Source organism: Trachurus trachurus (assembly GCF_905171665.1).
Source record: "Trachurus trachurus genome assembly, chromosome: 16".
Classification (NCBI taxonomy): domain Eukaryota; kingdom Metazoa; phylum Chordata; class Actinopteri; order Carangiformes; family Carangidae; genus Trachurus; species Trachurus trachurus.
The window spans coordinates 5669409-5691905 of NC_139902.1; the positions used below are offsets into that span (position 1 = coordinate 5669409).

The 22497-nt window shown below is 41.0% G+C and overlaps 2 protein-coding genes across 2 annotated transcripts in view; both read right to left on the minus strand.

The window, feature by feature from the left end:
- Window positions 1–1150: 1150 nt before the first annotated feature.
- LOC310999356 (ubiquitin-conjugating enzyme E2 E1) lies at window positions 1151–12101 on the minus strand. The gene is made up of 6 exons (XM_083989733.1): window positions 11942–12101; window positions 9539–9723; window positions 7988–8038; window positions 3085–3217; window positions 1989–2136; window positions 1151–1391 (listed from the first exon to the last, which is right to left on the minus strand). Exons 2-6 carry the CDS (start codon window positions 9691–9693, stop codon window positions 1294–1296), a joined length of 585 nt encoding a protein of 194 aa, XP_083845859.1. The 5' UTR covers window positions 9694–9723; window positions 11942–12101; the 3' UTR covers window positions 1151–1293.
- A 3245-nt stretch (window positions 12102–15346) lies between these two features.
- ube2e2 (ubiquitin-conjugating enzyme E2E 2) overlaps window positions 15347–22497 on the minus strand; it is a 31571-nt gene continuing 24420 nt past the window's right edge. The window contains exons 5-6 of the mRNA XM_083989732.1: window positions 19550–19697; window positions 15347–16220 (exon numbers count right to left, since the gene is read on the minus strand). Coding sequence (XP_083845858.1) covers window positions 16123–16220; window positions 19550–19697 — 246 coding nt within the window. The 3' untranslated portion in view covers window positions 15347–16122. The remainder of the gene's footprint in view (window positions 16221–19549; window positions 19698–22497) is intronic.

Here is a 22497-nt window from a genome sequence, read left to right on the forward strand (position 1 = left end):
GTTTTCACACCACAGAGCCTCCTATAGAGCGGAGCGCCTTCCCACACTCTCCATCCCCAGCTGCTCCGACACTTCGGCTGCATCTCAGTTCCTACTTGGTTTCTCTCACACAGTATACTGTATATGCAAGTTACATTTTTTTCTTTGAAAACACAAAAAAACAGGTTTGACCCTGTGGTATCTGCTCAGTGAGAGTTGTGTATGTTGCTGCTTTCTCTGGGTACAGTAGCTGTATTAATTAAGAGTAGATATCTATTGGCGTTGACACTCTGAAAACTGTCCCGACAGTTCAGCTCCTGAACCGAGTGCATCCAGTCGCCAGTAAGAGATACACACACTGTTAAGCCACCCATTACCATTATCTTACACACTAACACGTAGCTAGTGGGACGTCAGGCGTTATATTTCTGTAGCTGCGTGAAGGGGGTCACAAAGAAGGATTATGATGTTATGTGGCTTGTGGGTTGAAACTGGAACATAAGGGTTGTTGTTGGTTGTTACCTGGTTACCAGTTATTCAGCTTAATTGGTAATCCTGCTCCCTCAGACAACCACCTCACACACACAGGGTGATGGCTTATGGCAACGGAAGACTGATGTAGAAAGTGGAGTAATGCACGGGCCTTTTGACAAAATGTTGTCATTTCAGCTGCACTGTGACAATTATTTAGTGTTTAGAAAGCTTTGGTCATTTTACCACAGTGTCATATTAGTTTAAACTAGATCTTCCAGAAGGTGTTGGAAGATTTGTGATGTTCTGTCACTGCAATAAGGAAACTGGTACAAATCTGTTGGAATAAACTTAAAAAACATTTAATAAATAGTTCACAACGGGATGTATCTCTAACCAGATATGAGGATTTAAACATGCACAAAGAGTTTCATACTTGCTATTAAGATGTTTTATTTCAACTGTGTTTTTCCATTATGTTTGAGAGGAGTAATAGTTGTGCTAAGAGCTACATTACTGAGTTGTAAATCATTTATAAAGTTTTAATAAACTCTAAAATGATAATGATGATGATAATGATAGGTGGGTTCAAGTGGGACTCCAAATCTACTCAATATTATCTATGAATTCCCAATGAACAATGAACAAAAGAAATAATGAAAGAAAGGAGGCAGACAAGACTTCCGTTCCATTGTGTTCCTTTATTACCATATTTGCGGAGATAACTTAATCAGGAAGCAAAAAATATACCAGACAATAAAGTACTAAAAATCTGAGATAGAAATAACCCCCCTCCCCCCAACACAAACCGCCCCCCTCCTCCCTCTGCCGTCCTCTGTGGGTTTATGTGGCGTATCTCTTTGTCCACTGTTTGGCTGTCCGGTCATGTTCCGCTCTGTTAGTCGTGTACTGGGTGGCGATGCTTCCCACCAGGGGATCGGCTGGACAGGGGAGAAAAAAAAAAGAAAATGGTTTCAAGTTCAGTTTTCTGCATGTGGGAAAATTAAACAGAGGTAAAAAGGGAGAACAAAGACCCTTAGAGAGTTCTTTATGTGTTTTTTCTTTAATTATTATTTTGGAAAGAAGGGGATTTAAATATCCTCCAGAAACATAGCACAACTTCCACAATTAACCTACTTCAAGCTCAGTGTTTTTTTAAGAATGCCTTTACGGATCGTTGTTCACATATTTGCACATAGGCAAACTCAGATTCTCAGGTTATGACACATCTTTTAATTAAAGCAAAGCTCAGATGTCAAAACAATTGAAGCGTGTCATGTGCGCGACTAATTTTGGCTGATGCAAAATCTTCCTGGCAGCTTTCACTCTTAAGAGCCGAGTAAAGATAACTTTCCGTAGAATGTAGGCGGCATCCAGTTTTACATTTCCTTTTCTGTGGTAATACGCTGGAAATGCTGCCCAGGTGCCACTTAAAACAAGTGTCATTCAAATCACATCTCTCCACAAAGTGACTTGCATATTAGTTTACAAGTCCACTGTACTTGACCAACAGGCCAGTGAGTGTGTTGTTGTCTCACCTGGGTTACAGTCTGTGAGCAGGGAGCAGATGGACAGCAGCACCTTGGAGATGGTGAGGGCGGGGCTCCAGTTGTCCTTCAGGATGTCCAGGCAGATCACCCCCTGGCTGTTGATGTTGCAGTGATAGATCCTCGTACGAAATGTTACCTGCAGACATGAAAGCAGATTGTCCCTTAGTTGCTGTCAGATTGAACACGGACAAATACACAGGACGTGGGACTGCAACTAATCAGGATTTACACCTGTTAATCTGATGGTTGTTTTCATGGTTGGGCAATACTGGAAAATACCAGTCACAATATCTTAGAGCACAAGGCGGCAGGCATCCTTACAGGTCCTGATTTGCCTGATTTACTACAATGTAAAGCCAAGAAGAGCAGCAAAGTCAGGAGAGGATGACATCTCTCATATAAACCATGCATAATAGTAGGTTAAAATTACGTTTATATACAGCAAATATGCAACACATTTATACTAATGAAAAAGACGATTAAGTTATAAAGAATTTGTGTTATATTCATACTCAGAGCAGTAGTTGAGTGAGGCAGTGACAGTGAGCTTAGAGCTGCTGATCGGTTCAGTGCAGTGTGTTTGCTCTGCAGGACACTGCTGCCTTCTGGTGGCAGAACAGGAGAACTACAACACACCAGGAAACCCCATCTTGAAATCTCAAGGTGTTGTGATTGTTGCTTTTTATATCAGTGATATTAGACACACAAACCAGCAGCTTCTCACCAACACTGACCTGTAGTGAAGCATGTGATGTGTTTACAGTGAACACTCTGATTCAACACTGAAATAACATTATTAGGGATGTAGTGATGATGAAATCCTCAACCAATTATTTTTTTTTTTTTTAATTTATAGATCTGTATTCTGTCAAAAAATATAAATTTAATTAAAAATAGAAAAAGGGTTGAATGAAAATTGAATAGAACTGAATGCAAGCACTGATTGTTTTCAGGCTCAAAACTCCATCTGATATTTGATGGTGTATCATGGTGTTTGTGTTGCACACGTCACTTTGTCATATTTTTTCTCATTCTGTTGTACCTTTATGCATTATACACTTTTCAGAACTACCTATGGCTGTACCTTGGGGGGTTTGAAGGGGTAGTCAGGCGTGAAGGCGATGTCCAGGAAGAAGACGCCTCCCTCGTACACGGAGCCCGGTGGTCCCAGGATGGTCGACCTCCACTCATAGATGTTGTCTCCTTTTGGGCCAGCACTGCAGACACAAACGTGGCCTTCTGTTAGAGCTACGTTCAAAATCACACTGAAGCACTGAGCAATGCAGCGACATGTGTGTGTGTGTAGCCAGAGATGTGTTCTCTGGTGCTCAACCCACAACCTGTGCATCACACTTCCCACATCATTTCTATTAAAAAATACTACAGATTCATCCACTAACTGTGTACCACCGTATTTCAAAGACTGTGTTTGCTGTTGTTACTGTACACTGGATCACAACATCTCATCAATAACACAGAAGAGGAAAGGAAAACATCATGGGAAAACTAAAACAAAGAAAATCTCGTCTACAAAAACAGAATAAAAGATGCATAAAAGAAAAAACAGCATAATTAATCAAGTCATGGGGACAGGCAGAGGAAAGACGACACCCACACACCAAGGAAGTGTGACAATACATGAGTGTAGATTATGCGCTGCTGCTGCGGCTTCAAATACACACAACTCAAGTACGTGGGTGTCGTGCTTGCTTTTTTTCTTCTTTCTAAATGAAATCCGATTGTAAACACAACTTCCATTCAAAATGTGCTCCGTGTGTCATTTAAGGGAATTTCCAACCAAATCAACACTTCATTCATTCAAGCAGGAGCAGATACTGTATGAAATGTCTCCACGCAAACCACGGACAGAAAAGGATCCAACGGTCACATGCCATGTGCTTTTAATTAATAACTCACAATGTATCAACAGAGTGACTGCCAGTCACAACAATGTCAGTGTTATTTCCTCTTTAAATGTGGTGCGGTGACAGTTGCTTTTCCCTTGTGCATCGTTCACAAGATGCTTCGCTTCAAAGCAAATCCCTGGTGATGTGTCTGTGTGTCATGATCTGTAATCTGCATTGATTTTTTTCCCCCACCCTCAAAGCAGCCCGGCCTTTATCCCCCCCTCACATGCAGAATGTGGCGTTTGAAACCCCCTGGGTGTCCATGAGTACAAGACATAATGGTATTGATCCAAAACGAGGGGGGCGGGGCATTTTGTGCGAATGTTGTGCATATCTGTGCTTTTTTTAGTCTCATCACCCACTACGACATAGACAACTGAACTAAAGAGAGGGGGGGGGGGGGGGGGGGGATTTGGGCTCATTAACCCCCCACTCTACCAGAGTGGAAATGTGACGGATGAAAACTGTCACTTCATCTGCATTTATGATCATGCAAGGTCAAAAGACTGATACAGGATCAGCTCGTTTCGATATCAAGTGGGATGAATGTTGTTTGCTGCACCTCAGTGTAGCTGTGAAACAAGTCGTGTCCATAAATTAAAGCAACACTGTGTCGTTTTTCAACCTTGAAATAATGTTTCTAAACTCATTTAAAGGGATACTTCACCCAAAATCGATAATTCACCAAGTTTCTACTCACCGTCATGCCAAGGAAGGGTTTGGAGAACTTTCTGAGTTATCAAAATGCTTTTGGAGTTTCAGGGGGGGTCCGGCTGGCAACGGACTTCCATATAATGGCGGCAGATAGAGTTCATTTTTGAATCGTCCAAAACACACACTATGAAACATCCAGATACCTCCAGTCCATACTGATGAAAAAGTTGTTTGGAAAAAATTAATTTGATCTCTGTTTTTAGTCTTGTTGTAGTAGTGTTGCCAGCTGGACCGCCCCTGGAACTCAAAAAGTGTTTTGATAACTCAGAAAGTCCTCCAAACCCTTTCTTGGCCTGATGGTGAGTAGAAAATTGGTGAATTATCGATTTTGGGTGAAGTATCCCTTTAAGTGGTAGAAAAACAGTTAATAGGATGAATTTTGCCGCCGCTGCAGGGTCGCTCCTCTGGAGACGACACAGGTAGCAGACAGTTGCCCTTCTCAACCAGAATAAAGTACCAGTACCAGTTGCCTGAGTGCAGTGGTGACTTCACTACTGAATGTATTCTAGGATGGAGACTTTCAGTTCAAACATCAGTGTCAGCTTTTAAAAAGTTTAAGAGTTGTCGGCAAGTTAAAGAGTTGTCGGGAGTGGAGTAATTATGACAATGCACTATGGTACGATCAATGAGCTTTCAGAGGGGGAAGGTCTTTACCTAATGAGATGGATTTATTTCATATAGAGCTGAGAGGATTCATTATTTAGTTGATCAACAGAAAATTTACTGCCAGGTTTTACATCACTGTGAAATGAATGTTTGGGTTTTGGACTGTTGGAATGTCATCAGGGGATTTATCAATTGAGAAAATCATCTGCAGATTGATTTAAAAAGAACATAATTATCAGCTACAGTTCTAGTTTCCACCAATAAATTAACTGTAGCAGAGTCTATACCAACGGTCCTGCCTAATATTCTCTGATCCCCTGCACTACACTCAAACATAGAAATCATGACCACTTCCATTAATACTATTAAGACAAATTAAGACATTTGAATCCCTCTTTATGAATAAAGTTTGGCTGTATCATGTTTTGAAATTTTAAGTGATTACATTAGATGCATTACAATATAATATTAGGTACTGAGTGAAACGCCGCTTTTAATCCATTATGTGCTGAGGCAGGTGGTATTTTAAGCCGTCACGCTTCAGCGTTGTAATTAGGTGGTCCATTATGACTTTGCCTAAATGGCAGAAGGCTGTTGCGAAAACTTTCAGTCACAGTAACTTCCAGCTGCACTCATCCATCTTTAATCCACCATTTAAGCCATTAATTTAACCAGGAACATAATGTTAAGAAGGAAATTTACTAAGACTTAAAAGGCTCTTACTATGCACCATGATACACTTCACTGCTTTGCTGTTTGTTTCCTCACTTGTCCAATAATCACTTTTATAAGATTAGTAATAAATTTCAGTGTCATTTTAAAGATACCCCGAGACGTTTGCTTTTGGTTATAAAAAGAGTCTCATATTAATGTGGATGAATCTACATTACCCGCACTTGTTAATGGCTCCATTTTCGAACTCCGTCTGGTAACGTTGTGTTATTATCTCATAGCGTGGTGAATGTGCAGGTCACAACTGGTCCACCAGAGTGTTTTGGAGAAATCCCACGAACCTCCGTAGCGTAGCTCTGAGCAGCTCGCAGCTCTGCTCCGTCGTTCTAAAAATAGCTTGCACCGACAATCAAAGGTAACGAACTACTCCTAAAACTATAGGGATTATAGCAATGAGCCAATTTGCTAAAATGTTGAGTTATCCCTTTAACTACGGTACATTTTCACCTTAATTAAACAGCTTTGGTGTAATTGTGATGGTTAAATAAATGACTTGTAACTTGTTCCAGGGAGAATGGAGGCTCTCTGCCTTCCAGCTAACGTCTCTTGGCTGAAAAACAACTTTGCAAGATCAGAGCAGCCGACCCGGTGTCCCAGCTCTCGTCTCTGCGGCACCGCGACACAAACGCACCCCGTAACCAGTAATCTCTAGTTTATGACGGATAAGACTACACAAATATACACGTTGTAACATCCTATATGTTATATAACGTTATCCACCGCTCCATTGATTGATTTCTCGCCGGCTTTGTTGTAAACAAATGCACATGGAAAGGAGGAGGGTTAGCAAAACAGAGGAAAAGCAACCAGATTTACACAGTTCCCCTTTAAGTAACCTCTGCCTTTTTTTAAATCACTGAGTGGATCATTATAATACAACAATTTTCAGTTACTGAAATGATGCACAGAAACATGCATTTGTGCCACATGGTAAACTAAAACCATGTTGATGAAGTGTTTTCCCCACAGTAAACCAACGAGAATCCTCATTCCATGAAGTCTGGCTGCTTGTTGGCCAGCAGGTACAGAACAAATTGAAATGTAACAGTTTTTGTCTGGTGCTATTTTTCCCACCCAGAAATCAGCCCGAGAAGCTGTTGTTTTCAAACGTGTGAAAAACAACAGAAACAGTAACAACAGTGAAACGGTAAAAATGTGGTTTCAAGGCTGCGACTGTGAATAAACATCGACTTTACTTTCATTAAACAACAAATATCCAGACAGTGTTCCTTTCTGTAGACGGCCTGTGGCCTGAGGTTTCTTGTTTGATCTACTGAGTCGTGATGGGAGAGACTCCTCTTTTTTCTCTCCTCCTCGCTCTGGGAGGTCAGAGGTCACGCTCAGCTGCAGAACAGCAGCCTGGAGCTGCGAGGGCTTCGCTGATTCGCCTGAGGCTCCCACTGCAGGAGGGAGGAGGCCTGCTGCAGTGGGAGTCTGAGCCCAGACCATCCAGTTTTAAGGATAGCATTTCTAATCAAAACATTATAGTGCAGCTGCAGAAGAGACAGAAGTATTGTATCAAATTCTCATGCAAAATACTCTATGACAAATCTGCAGAACAAAAATGTAAAAGACAGGTTTAAAGGGGAAATGTGGAAGAATTGTCCAATTCATAGTCTAAATAATCCAGGTAGTAAGTACGTTACCAGACAGTTGGGGTGTCGATTATTACTCTAAATATCTACCAGATTTTAAACTAATATTGATGACGGCAAACAACCTGTAGCCTATGTGTTGTCCATGTGTGATGGTTTTCCAATTCTTAATAGATTAAAAAGGAAATACTGCAGTCTGTGAGCACATGTGATAAACAGTCTGATATTTTGGATAGTTAAATAAATCTATCTTGATTCTGTACCAAAGTGTCTCCATGCAACTGACAAATCATGTTACTGTGCACACTGCAGAATGACCCTTATCAGTGAGAAGGGCATCAATCATATAAGTGCTTAGTATCTGAGTTTTAGTGTGTTCAGTGTGTCCCTCCTGAGTGCACCACAACTGAGTGGAGCAAAGTGCGTAACGTACCTGCAGTTTGGCGGAGGGTCCAGTGTGATGTCAGCCAGCTCTTTCTGAATCCTGCAAAACACAGAACGGGACCTGAAGTCAGTCTATGAAACACTCACTCAACACGCTAAGTCGTACGTACACGCGAGTTGGGCGTCCAGCCGGATTTCGGTTCGTGTCACAGTTTGGGGGAAACCAAATAATCGCCGGTGCCCACCTCCTCAACATGTGTCACTTCAGTGGGTTAATACGGACTCCTTTCCAGTCTACTTTTTTGTCACCTAGTAAATAACTGGATAAACACTTTGTGCCGCCTCTATTGTTGTGAAGCATGCACACCTGCATTGTCCAGTTTCAGTCAGATTAAAGGGATAGTTGAACATTTGGGCAAATGGGCCCATTGCCATAATCTCTATAGTTTTAGGAGTAGGTTCAACCTTTAATTGTTATTTTTAGAATGGCGGAGCAGAGCCGCGAGCTGCTCAGAGCTATGCTACGGAAGCTAATGGGATTTCTTGGTTTCCCTCATCAAACTCTTCAAATACACAATCCAACAACTCCAAAACGCTCTGGTGGACAAGTTGTGACCTGCACATTCAACAGAACGTTATGAAACAGAGTTGTTTTCGAGGTAAATTCATGCAAAACTGCTAATGCACGTTCCCGTAGGAGGCAGTTTTTCGGCAAGCAGTCTCTGCATTTGCCTGTATGTGCAGAAGAAAATCTGTTTCTAATCACATTATCTGGGTGTTTTAGTTGGATCTGGAGAAGTCCAGTCTTAGTTGGACTAATGCGTTTACATGCACTTTAGTTGTTCAATTATAGATGGATTAAGGCCATAATTCGTTTTTTTCAACTGTCATATAAACATACTGAGAGTGACCCCTGACTATCATGATGATCAGAATTCAGAGGCTGCCGTTTAATCGTGAGAAAAAGAAAGACATCAATTCTGTGTGTGTCACATTTACTTTGAAATGTTATTTACAGTGTGGATCACTTAGTCAATCAGCGATTTCCTGTAACTTATGCTATTTGTGTAAATAGCAAACTGCGACTGTGAAAGTAGGTTATAATAAGACTGAGTGAAAAATGCTGTTATTATTTCCAGTAGTGAAAAGGGGAAGCTTTGTGTCACTTACTATGAACACAGCATATCTTGTGACTGTGTAGATCAAGGTCTACTACTTGAATAAAAAAATCATCATGTGTTTCTCATCTGTACTCAGATTTTTTCCTATATGACTGTTCATCGATGATGCAAGGAGGAAGCTCTGGAAACCGCTGCTGCTTCTTCTTCTGAAATTTACACTTGAATGATCAAACATGTGAGCTGCGATGGAAAAATCTAACTGTGGCATCACATTTGCCTGCTTTTGACTATTGATGCAAGAAATCAACACCACGCAACCACAGTTGTTGTTTTTTTTATTATTCATACAAGTAGTCTTTTGATGTATTGCTGGCTTTCGCAGAGAGAAGTGAGATTAAAGAAAAACATATCTCTAATACTTCTGCTACGTCAGAATCTAAAAATGCATTCATCACTATACAGTTTTAGATTTTTTTTACCTTTTGGCGCTGGTGGAAAGCAGCTTGGAGGTCTTGCTCATGCTGGCTTTGCTCTCCCGTTTCTTCTTGCAAGGCGTGTCCCTCTGTCTGGTTTGGCTGGAGGAAGGTGGCGACGAGGAAGAGCTGGTGCTGGCACGGGAATCCTCATCCGACATACCGCTTTAGATTGAAGGAGAGCCGGGATCCTGAGGCAAAATAAGTCATCCACGTAACCACACGGGTACAAGAGGTGCAGCAGCTTCATTATGATTTAATGATTTAGAACTAAAGCAGGAGCTGGCAGGCACTGTTTCGGAACCGGCAAGCAACTTTAACTATTTAGAGACGCTCTTTTTCATATTTTCATAACCAAGGCTGAAACACTTTAAGGTAAAAGTAGCGAACAAATGTTAACACACAGCAGCATTCTGTTTGTTCAACTTACAAAAATGAAAACTAACTAATTGTGGCACCTTACTAAATCATATACACAGTATGTCTCTCTTTGTAGCAGCTAATGTCTTTCAATTCTCAATGAAGGAGTTTTCACCCACTCTTCCTGCAGATCACTTTAAGTACTGAGATTTTTTTTTTTTTTGGGGGGGGGGGGGGGGGCTGCCTCGCTGCACATCAGGGTTAGGTAATCGTCTGTGTCTTCATACTGTCATTACCGGCGACCGCCAGCGGACCATCCAATCTCCTCTGGTGGCAGAATGTGGGTGGGGGTGGGGTAACGTTCTCTGTCATCACATTTTAAAATGTCAATACGGGCGATCTCCCAGCTGCCGGCCCCGGCTGCCGTCATTACCGCACGTTTTTGGTTGTTTTTTAAAAAGACAGTAGAGTGCTCATTAAAAAAAATATACAGTTTATGTGCAGCAACAGCTCTCTGGCTCATGTGTGTTTGTCCCAGTTATTACAGAAAAAATCCAGCACTGCAGTGCAAATAATCACATACCAACTGTAGAAGAACAACAATCTTCTCCTGTATAGCATCAGACCCGGTGTGATCGCTCACCAGAATATTGCAGAACACTTTTGTTGGGATCAAACCATCATTAAGTCACTCTGGAGCTCAGACTTAACGAAGCAGAAGTGCATTTGCAAAAGGAAGCACAAAGAGCCCATTTTAAATTAAGAGCCACTTGTGCTGATCGATAACTAAAAGCCCCAGCTCAAAATTTTTAGGTGCTTGCTTTGGATCCTCTTTCTGATTAATTGAATAGTTACTTGACAGAAATTGTTTGAAATCAAGCGACCGATTGGAATAATCGCCAGTAGTATTGATAACGAGAATAATCATTAGTCATACATAGTCCTAATTCACAACAAGTTTAAATACGGTTTATTTTTTTCTGCTTGCCCAGGCCAGGTGGTGTTTAATGATTAATTAATGACATTATGGGGGGTTATTACAATATACAACAGGGGAAGAGAGCTATAAATGTCAAATCAATAAATGTATGCACAGCCAATTGTAACTTATCATCCAGGTGAACAGGAATCACACTGCACAGTGTTGCGCTGAAGTTAACCAGGTATTTAAAGTCTGCTGGTGGTCATGGATTCCTGTTTACCTGCTGCTGCTGCTGCTGTTGTGGTGGTGGTGATCGTGTCAATATCAGATGTATAAATCGGGTCACCGTTGATATATTTCACCCACAGTCCTCTGCTCAGCTGTGTGTGCGTGTGTGGGAGGGGGCGCTAACAAAGCTGCTTTAACGTTCGCCTGCGTTTCCGTGACGGTGAACGAACGAAGCGTCGTTAGCCGACGAGCTAGCTAGGTGCACGGTGGTTAACCATTTCACAACTACGTCTGTCATTAAATGATAACAAATTACACATAATGACTCAATTCACTGCGGTGACGAGCCTCAAATACACAAACTTGTATAGTGCGACCTGCCAACCACTGCCCCTCCTCCCCCCCTAACCCTCCTCAACTGTAACACTCGGGGCCCAACGACTTCACGGCTGCGGCTACTTCTTGGAGCAGTGCGGGGGGGAAACCTGCTTGCTAAGCATCCTTTTCAAGTGAGCCGACAGCCCCCGGGGGGTAAACCGTGACACTAATTCAGACACGGGTTGTATCGGTGATTACATGCAATATTGCACCCGTGTGTATTAACACCAAGCGAACCGCGACGTATTTCGAGGCCAATTGCGACAACGAAACATTTAACGCGTCAGACAGTAGCCAGCGACGTCTCCGTTCCATCACATAGCCGGAGCCCGTTTTCCGTGCGACCGACTAACCACCGTCGTCTTGTTTGTTTTCTCGTCTTTTTCAGCGCGTGTGTACCGACGGACCGACCGTCGACCATACCTGAAAACACACCCGGGCAGCGCACCGACCCGTCCGCTGTGTCGACACGGCGAAACGTTGGCTTGAAATCGCGTATTTTGCTCGCTGATAAAACTTACCCAGTCTATTGTGTCTGGACCTCCGCCACAGTCTCGGCTGGCTGGTGCCTGTCGCCCTCTGCGGAACGGAAGTAGCCTACCGCGGCTGCAGTGGGCTGAACGGCACCGGCCCTACTCTGGAAAGAGCAGCACAGCCCTACAACATGTGCGTTTAATACACTTTAAATAAGCTCAACACCTTTCCTTTCATCTGATCGACATAACAGGACATTAGGGTTTATACATCTTTCTCCAATTCTACAGTTTGACAGCACAGTGGTTGCAACAGGAGGTCGCACTGATGAACTCTTGAGTTATGGGATATTGATGATATTAAATCCAAGCACAATAAAACTATTAATAAAAACAACTATGAAAAATATTAATATTAATTTACTTATTTTTTTAAAAAGTTGATTTGTAAAGCAGCGATAGAAAGTAGGCTACAGAAGAAATCTAGGGTAGTTGTACAAGATTTCTATTTTCCCCATTTCCATGCATCATGCCACAAATTCAGCACTTTACCCCACTATATTTAACATTGATTCAAATGTTTGTATATAAAATGAATGAGAGGGTTACAAAATCTGAAGTTCTGTTACACATGTAGAGCTGAATCCACTGTGTCTAATCAAGAAAATCATTTGGCATCTAAATAAACAACTGTTCTTTTTCTTTTAATCACTTTATTCTTAACAATGATGTTGATGTGTGGATTAGAGATGACGTTTCTGCCCGTTTCTTTTTTTCCTTTCTTTTTTATAGAAACCAAACAAATAAAGAGCAGATTTATACAAATGAAAACAGTCATTAGGCTGCAGTCCCTATAAAGCAGATGAAACTAGCTCAACTGTAACGAGTTACAGCAATGCAATGCAGATAAAATGCACAAGTAATCATATGTAACAGTGTCATAATCACAGATTGCATTCAATGCTGTTATTTTAAAAACTTTTTGTACATTTTCTGTACATCTGCTGCATCCAATGTAATGTTGTAAATGTATATTACAGTCCACTATCAAAACTTTAACTTCAGTATTGGTGTGAAAACATCTTACTCCCCTGAAGACTGTCTGTGATGTGTTGTTTACTATTTCCAAGAGGGTTTATTTGCTATAGCTTCAGCTATGACTAAGTTGCTTGTCTTCGTGGCCGTAGAAACTGAAAAACCACTTGAACTGACCACAAGTCTGTGGATACATCTAAGAATTACTCATCACTAATAACATGTTATTTCAACACCAGGGAGCTGAAAATATTTACTGTGCACAGCGGCGTAAGAGCATGTTTTCACACATTCAGGAGGTCATTTAATTGTGGGAAGTTCAATTCTCTGCACTCTCTGATCCCCTCATGTGCATCCAACATTTCAAAAGCTGCATTTTTTTTTGCATCTGCTGAAATGACATATGCAGAAATGTAAGATAAGGTGGGAGCCGTCCTTGGCCCAGTGGAAACATGTTGAAAAATGTAATAGGGTGATCATATAAGACTGAACTCTGTGTTACATTTACTCACTTGCCAGAAGCTTTTACTCAAAAGAACTTACAGGTTACAAGATAATATCATTTCATTAACAGTGTGGCTGGTTCAGTATGTGCTCATGCTAAAACCCATTGTGAAGCCTTGATTTATTCATCTAAATTGAAAGAAAAGAAGAAACCACAATCGGTTCACCTTTCAACGCCTCGCTGAGGCTGTGTAATGCTTACACCGAGAGAAACATTCAAAGCCACAATGATGTCGTGATTCACAATGGCATCACATCGCTACATCTATATTCTAGTATTGTCTTACACAAAGGCCACATACAGAGTCATAACAGAACAGCTTGATATAGTTTTAAGATCTGAGGCTAATTCCTTTAGACAAACTGTATTACTGCAACACATCAACCTAATCCTCCCATCTAATCTTTGCCAAGTATCTATCCACCGTTGTAATCTCAGCACCCATCATATTTATGCATAACCCCGGCCTATCGGAGCATTCATTAAATTCAAGAGCAGTCGGTTTTTTTTTTTTCTTTTTAATGCTGCAGAATCTGCAGCAGAAACTGGAAACCTTAAAAAAGAAAGGAGCAGTGGAACAAGTCAGCTGTCGTTCACTTGAAAAGGCTTAAAAGCTTTTGTTGAATGACTGATTTACAGTATAATGCCAAGATGGCATCCAGCCAAAAACATGTTGCTTTCAATGAAATTGGTAGAAATAGGTTCTGCTACAAGTCTTTTGTTTGTTTTACACTTTTTTCTGCTCCCTCTGTTTTGAATACCTTTCAAATTATCTTCCCCCAAAAAATCATCTACCACTTTCATTCTCATTTATTCAACAAGAATAGAAAGAAAAAGAGAAAGAAAACTACATTTCCTCAGATGATTTTGACTAAATCTACCTGAAACGCTTTGAGAAAAAAAACTTAAACTGTTGCATTATTCTGGGTTACAAATTCATTTAGGTGTTTTTTTTTTTTTAAATGTCTTTACAGATTTTCACTCCATTTTTCCTTAAAAGATGAGCCACTTTGTACATATTATCACAGATTGAGAATGTCAAGAAGTGCCTGTAGCAGTAAATACAGTTACATCTAATATTATAGGTAAGAATATACCACCTATACTTCCATGTGTCATATCATATTTCTTAATGTTGAAAAGAAAAAATATATTTTATGTCATTTATCACAGCAACAAAACAATAACTGCTGTGTTTTCTGAAGGAACCCTCATGCTCTGTGTTTTGTCAAATACTTGTTACACTTTCTTTGGTTGGATGTTGTTTAGGAGAGGCAGCGCATGTTTTGTATCAAGTGTCAAAAGTTAGAAATGCAGCATCCAGTTGGTGCTGAGCGTGATCCAAGTCGAATCATGACAATGTTTATTGATGTTAGTTGAGATATTGATGCCTGGACCAAAGTTGTTGCCGACGTGTCAGCGCTGTCATCCCAACAGCAATCAAAGAGCTATTTAATTACAGTTATGAGTACATGTCTTCGCAATTGTAGGACACCTCAGATCTGGATCAGTGCCAAAATACAATCACCTCTTCCTTGGCCCAAAGGTCTGTCTATCCATTAAATTTTATGGAGATCCATTCATGAGATTCTAAGATGTCATGTTGACCAACAGATGAAGACATCACACCTCCTGCAGTAAAGCTACAAGCTAATGTAGGGCGGGAGCCGTAAAGTTGTCAAACCCAAGTGAGGCAGGTACAGTTTTTGATAAGGAGTGGATGTGAGCTGATGTTACCGACTGTAAAGTTTTATAACTATGTGTGTGTGTGTGTGTGTGTGTGTGAGACATAAAAGCAAGTCTTGCGGTGAGACTTGGACTGAGAGAATGGGAGATCACTGGAAAAAAAGGTGTAAATATTTGAGGATGCAGCCAAACACAAACCCCAGACAGAGCCCAGCTTTTTCTCACAAGCCAACCACAGTGTGTTTTATTGGGTGCTTCAGTAATACAAGTGCACAACAAACCACTCTGCAATTGCAGAGGTGGCGGGTAGCCAGTAAATATACAAGTCCTGCCTCTGTCACGGGCAGACCTATACTTTTGTGGTCTGCCTCAAAAGCCTTAGAAAAAATACATACAGTACAAACAGAATCAGAGGAAGTTAAAAAGCATGAAGGATCCATTGATGCAAACCTTCCTGTTCCATGCAGATAACATATTGATGACAAATACAAAAACGACAAAAAAAAGAAATTAAAAACAAAAAAAACAAACAAGGTAAAAGCATATATTCTGCATGTTTGTTCCAGGTGCCACTAAGAAAATGAGGATACATACTGTATAGCTGGAGGACAATGCGCATGATAATTATAATATTCTGTTTTTTTTCTCCAATACAATACTTCCAACATTCAGATATTGGAAAATAAAAATCCCAATCTACTCTTTGTATAAAAAAGAAGCTTTCAAGTCAACAAGGAACAGAGGACTTTTTTTTTTTTTGTCGTCGTTTGATTTTTTTTTTCTCTTTCTTTTTTTTGTTTGTTTTTTTATACACAGAAAAGGTTGATAAAATGTTGGAGGGAAGGGGGGAGCGAGGAGGAGAAGGGTGATAGGAGGGCAGGTATAACCGTTGCACTTAGTGAGTGTGCTTTGACAGACTAAGGGTGAGAGAGAGGTAGAGAGAGGTACAGTGAAGGAGGGGGGGAAGAGGAGAGGGGGGCGGGGGCGGCCCGCGGCGGGGAGTCTATGTGGCGTATCTCTTCGTCCATTGTTTGGCTATTCTGTCATGCTCTGTTCTGTTGGTCAGGTACTGTGTGGCGATGCTTCCCACCAGAGGGTCGGCTGAAAAGGCACAGAGAAAGAGAGAGAAAAGAGTGAGTGTGTGAGTGAGCTACTGTTGAGTTTTGTTCACAGACCTCAGATCAGCACCGTCACACATGGGTGAGGCGGTCTGCAAGCGACGCAGTCCTCAACGGACGGCTGTGTGGGATCACAAAAAAAACAAAAAACAATCACGTTCCGAGCCGTTTGTCGTCTCGTTGGCAAGATTAGCAGATTTGTGTACACAACAAAACACTCAGTGATTGTGGTGCACTCTCTTTTTGTTTTCTCCCTTTTTTTCTTTTCTTTTTTCTTTTTTTTTTGGCAGATATCAATGGTGCGAACAAACAATAACAAATCTGGTTTTGGTTTTAGAAACAGCAGATTTCTGTTTTCCATTTCAACCAGTTTTCCAGTTCATTTCGTCTCTGTTGATTTACACTTATTACTCGAGATGTTAAAGTCACACGCAGATTGAAATAAAAATGAAAGAAATAGTAAATCTACATGTTTTCGCAGAGTTCCATACCGCTGAATACAGAACGGTGACAGATGTGCAATATGGCAGATTTCTCTTTAAGTTCCTGCAATTAAAAGTTGATTGAAATATGTTGCTTTTTAAACCTGAAATTGTTTTGTAGGGTCACTCTCAGACGTCTGATGAATACAGACCCTGACAGGGTTCCCACTTTTTTCTTGAAATCATCTTCCAGGACATTTTCAGCTGCTACATGTTATGACACCATACGCTAATACATCCCCCGTCCCATTCAGGCTTTGGAGAAGTCTTCTGTTTGACAGTTGTACCTTATGTTGTCATTTAACCAGTTTGTTTCTGTGTTTATTCCTCCTCACTTATCTCTTTTTTTTTCTTTATTTCTTTTTAATTCTACCTCTTATTCCTCTGTCTGTTTGTCTATTACCTGCCAAGGGACTGCGGATATAAATTAGCAGGCTTGCTAACTCCCGACACATTTACATTTGTATTCACATACTGATGTTCATCTATGTGTATTGTCCCTTTCAAAAAATAAAATAAATAAATTACAGGCTTAGAAATGATGACAAATTTACACAAACATGTTTTTGTTTTTAAACCACACTCTCTGTGCGGCTCCTCTGTCTGTCACTCAGCAGAGCAGCCTGTGGCTGCGGCAGAGAAAACCCTCATGCCGACGCTCCAATACTAGAAACACTCATCAACTCAAGGCCGGTAGTTTTTTCTCACTCGGCATATCTTTGGAATAGAAATCCTTAGCGGGGTCTGAAAAGGTCAAATCAAGCTCTGGTAGCAGATATAATAATTTTCCAGGACATTTTACTTCTTTTTCTCATTTTCCATGTGTTTTCCGTGACTGGATAATTAGTCAGCCGTTTTCCAGGTTTTCCAGGATGCATGGGAACCCTGCCTGAGATACTGATATGCTGCAGCGATCAGTCTGTGTACGAGCGTGACTCAAACAGAAGGTGGGTTTGTTGGTGTTAATGTGAGGAGCTGGTCGGCTGCATTCAGAGTAGCTGTTAACATTACATTAAGACTCCATTTACACCGCTCATTAACATGCGACCTGTGCTTGGATACTGGAGCCGTGTGGGGAAAACACATGTCAATACAGGTGCAAGTGAACGCACCGTGGGCATAGCGCATACAGATGAGCCCCTCTACATTACAGAGGTGGTCTGATGTGATCTGGTCCAAACAGCCTGGACACCTAGTCCAGGCTTTTCAACAGGTGCTCTCTCTCTCTCTCTCTGGCTCTGCAGCCGACGAGGATCTGACGTCCTCAGATGGACGTTTTTGATCAGATCGTAAACTTCTCCACTTCCAAACACAGTACAGCGAGTTTCTATTGACCAAACATGCCAAGTTAAACAAAGACGACCTCTGACCTGTGAATCTGACCGAGCGAGTTTGACACGGCAGGAGGAAGAGAAAATATTTATATACTGAAAATGTGATGTGACCAAGACTTTCAAAACAAAGATCTATACAGTAGGTAATTAATTTCTATAAAGATCAGCATTGGGGATGTGACGATTATGGATTTTCTTGGTACTATTATTGTCAGAGAAATGATCACAGTATTATGATATTAACACTATGAATGCATAAAAACAAACATAGTCAAACTATAATCACATTACTAATTATATACACAAAGAATCAATCAATATTGTTAATCCCCAGGGGAAATGTTTAAAATATTTAGGTCATTAATTGTCATCTAGACCAAATGACAAAAGAAGTTTTTGACTGTAAAGTTTATCATCTTCATCATCGACTTAAAACGTTTGTTTGGAGAGATTAAATAACCAAACTCTACCGCTCAGGCACGTCTCTGTTCTGCAACTCCCACGGAACGGAAACAAAGTTACACAGGCGGTTGTTGTGTAACTTTATTTTCACCTGTATGGTTCCAGCATAACGTTTTTTTGAGGAATCTTTACGATTAATTAACCGTGGCGTTAAATACCACTGTTACTGTACAAGTAATTGAGCACAATCAGGATTTAGTGAATCTTACAGAATCTCCAGTTCAGTAATCAGACAAATGTTAGTCACTGTTCAACCACCCACAGAATTATCATTTGCAAAACCTGGCATTTTATAATAGCATTTATTTATATTGTGACATGTAAGAACATTACTAATTACTTCTACTCACTTGAAAAGAGTTTGGCCTGGGGAACATTTTATTACACTGACCCTGGACTTGAGTACATGGTCTCAGACTCAGCTGTGTCAGTGAGCGGTTTATCATATTAGAGAGCAGGAACCCCCCTGAGGGAGAGGTGTTGAATAAACCTGGGAAGTGGCCGTAACACCCACGTGGCGACAGGTTCATTCTCTGCACTTGGCCGACTTCCATCATGCTCCAATTTCATATGGTATTTGTAACGTGCTACGAGCCAGACAGCACATAACGGTCATTTTACATCCCCACAGACGGACCACTGACCCGGCCGCTCACCTGCCAGAGCTTTAGTTTTTTTTTGGGGGGGGGGGGGTTTGCAGCGCTGCACTCACTCCCCCTCCACTCCACTATTCATTAAAGCCAACAGAGTGAGTGACACGCTGGTCATCGCACATGTGTTTTCATTCAACACTCATTGTGGGTCACTTGCTCTTTTTTCCCCCCTCTGTGAAATTATGGGTTTATTATTTATAACTTCGGGCCGCCGACTGTGCCAATGACCCGTCAGAGTGAGGCGGCCTTGGCAGCCAATGAGAGTTGGAATTGGCCGTGGTTTACTTAATACGTTGGCCTTGAGCGAAGATTACATACAAGCAAAAGGGGGAGGAAGGAGAAGAAGCAGTTTGATGCGTGTCATTTGGAGGTCGATCTCACCTGGGTTACAGTCTGTGAGCAGGGAGCAGATGGACAGCAGCACCTTGGAGATGGTGAGGGCGGGGCTCCAGTTGTCCTTCAGGATGTCCAGGCAGATCACCCCCTGGCTGTTGATGTTGCAGTGATAGATCCTCGTACGAAATGTTACCTGCAGACATGAGAGAATGGGAAAAAAAAGCACAATGAAGCTCAGGAACACAGAGACGAAATGTTCTTGCTGCGCGGAATGCAAGGAAACAGGAGTTTATTTCTGTGACGGCGGTTGAGGATAAAGCTCGGCAGCACACAGGAAGTCAGTAAACAGAAAATCCTTCCATCAGTCACTCGTTTGTTTTACGAAATGTCATACTCGCACCTCAAATTTGTTGGACAAACAGATATTTAGTATATCATCAAAGACAGAAAACAACTTTTTATTGGTATTCAGAATAGTTGCAGATTGATTTCTGCCACTGGGCCTGTTGCTACAGCTCTATGGATTAGCACTGTTATGTATTTATTTATGCAGCAGTGGAGCTGTTCTCCAATAGAAACCTAGTGTAGTGTATAAATGATGAACAAATATTTGCAGAGGTTTTAAAATGTAGAAAAGAAAAGCATGCAATTTACAGAGTTTGTCAATTTTGTCTGTCAGATTTAAGGAATAGATGATGATTAATATAGCTTTGCGTTAAGAGAGGAACTAATTAAGGCATCCAGTTAATTCAGCTTGACCTCCTTTTATACGCTTTGATTATCACACAGATGACAAATGAGACATAATATGGAAATGAGGGAGCTACAGATACAATAGGTCAGATGTTTCTCTTCCAACTGTTTACTCTAACTGCCTTCTGGCCGCGGCTTGATGCTCAAAAGACCAATAAGAGAGAAGTACTCATCTTCTCATCCAACATTCAGCAATTTAAGAGTGACACAAATAACACTGTGCAGACCAAACCCTCCATAATCACCTTGGATTTGTCACAGTTACTCAAAACCACCAGGAAATTGTTGCCGTCAAAAGTTCAAACCTTTTAATCTCTGGCCCGTTTGACCCTGGAGCTGAGTCCAGAATGATGCCGTCAAGCCGCCGTTAAACTGATCATATTTGCTTGATTGACCTTCAATAGGTGACGGGGCTTTACAGATAATGTGATTGTGCCGCTAGCGAACTTTGAGGAAGTGAAATCATTGTTGTTTCACTCTGCTGCTGTGAAACGCTGCATTTGAGGGAATGACACTGCGCTGGGCGTGGGCCGTTGCTTCATCGCACAGTACGCTTCACACACGGGTACAATCACTACGGTTTGTACAGCTGTCGGCTTCTCGTTTTATAACACAAGTCCTCTAGTGGATGAACAGACAGAGAGACACAGACAGACAGAGCAATAGAGACAGACGGAGCTCCTGCCAACGCAAAAATGTCAAATCTCTGAATCAGAAGCAGAAGACTTTATGGATCTCCAGGGGGAAATTAGGTGTCGACATCTGCTTAATCCAGCCTCTCTAATGAGGATCAGATGCTTTTCTTCACTGATGGTCAACTGAATAACTTTAAATATAAAAATACAAGGCGTAAGAAGATGTTATTGTCTGTGGGAAAAGCGTAATTTACATTTTTTCTACAATTTATTACTATTTTTCTAGACAAAAGTTAAATTACTAGCAAATTCCTTCATGATTTACAGTAGTATCGATCTATCCAAAAATCATCTGTTGGAGATTCTGAAATGTAAATAGTTGGAGCTTTCCTTTTTTTTTTTCTACCAACTTTTAAAGTGAGTATCTCTGGATTTTGGACAGTTGGTCCACAATCAACATAACATGACCTTTGACCTTGTATATGGAAAAATATAATAAAATATCACTTCATCATTTAATCCCATTAGACATTTGTGTGAAATCTGATCATAATTAAATGTATGAACGACTGAGTTATGGCCAAATGTGTGTTATGTAAGGCCACAGTGACCTTGACCTTTGACCTTGGACCACTAAATTGTAATCATTGTCTTTGTGTCCAACTGAACATTTTAAATCTGATGAGAGATGTTATATTATGGTCATAAGAATGCTACAGATGTATGAGAAACCTGAGAAAGAAAAACTTTTTTGTGTTGGAGCTGAATAAATCCTGACCAGACAGCGAAGGCCCAGCAGGGAATCTTTGTTTACCCCTCTGCTGTTTACACCAGGGCTGTAAACTCATCTTTATTGATTAGAAAAATTGTTTCTATTTCCTGAATTGATTGGCAAATAAAAAGACTTCAAACATTTAACTGATAGTCAGAATGATTGCTGATTAATTTCAGTGGTTTGACTCATTGTTTCTATAATGACTACAGTGACAGTTCCCAAAGAGGAAGGTGTATTTTTAGGTATTTTTTAAAGAGGAAACAGAGTTTAGGCTTCAGCTCGTACGTCAACCAAACATCTCTTCCACTTCTCCGGTAAACTGCCTCTATTTTAATGCTAATGACCACTCATATGATTCCAGAAAGGGAAACTAACTATCCAACAGAAAAGGATGTAGCCTAATTGATTCAGCCAACAGCGAGTTCATCGGTCAGAGCCGCTGCTTTACAGATTAAATACAGTGTTCCTGTCACAGCTTTATGAGCACGGAGAAAGAGTTAAGAGGGCGATCTGTTAAAACCTCTGATAAGAGCATGTTGGCAGTAGATGAGATGAGAAATATGAAGAGGATGAATTGTGATGACTCTGGGAGATGAGCGTTAGGTCTTTAAAAGAAAGACACTAGCGCTGTGCCGGGTCTGCCAGCAGCTTGTTAGAAGTGCTGAGACGTGGACCGCTGTGGGTCTTTCACCTCCCGTTTCTCCCTCGTCCACATTAACACTGAGGCATCACCAGCATCAGAGCCGGCTTCACCGCTCCACTGAGTGACATTTAACACCATTTGTCGCTATAGAAGCTAAAAAAAATACCTCTTAAAGGGTCGGTATAAT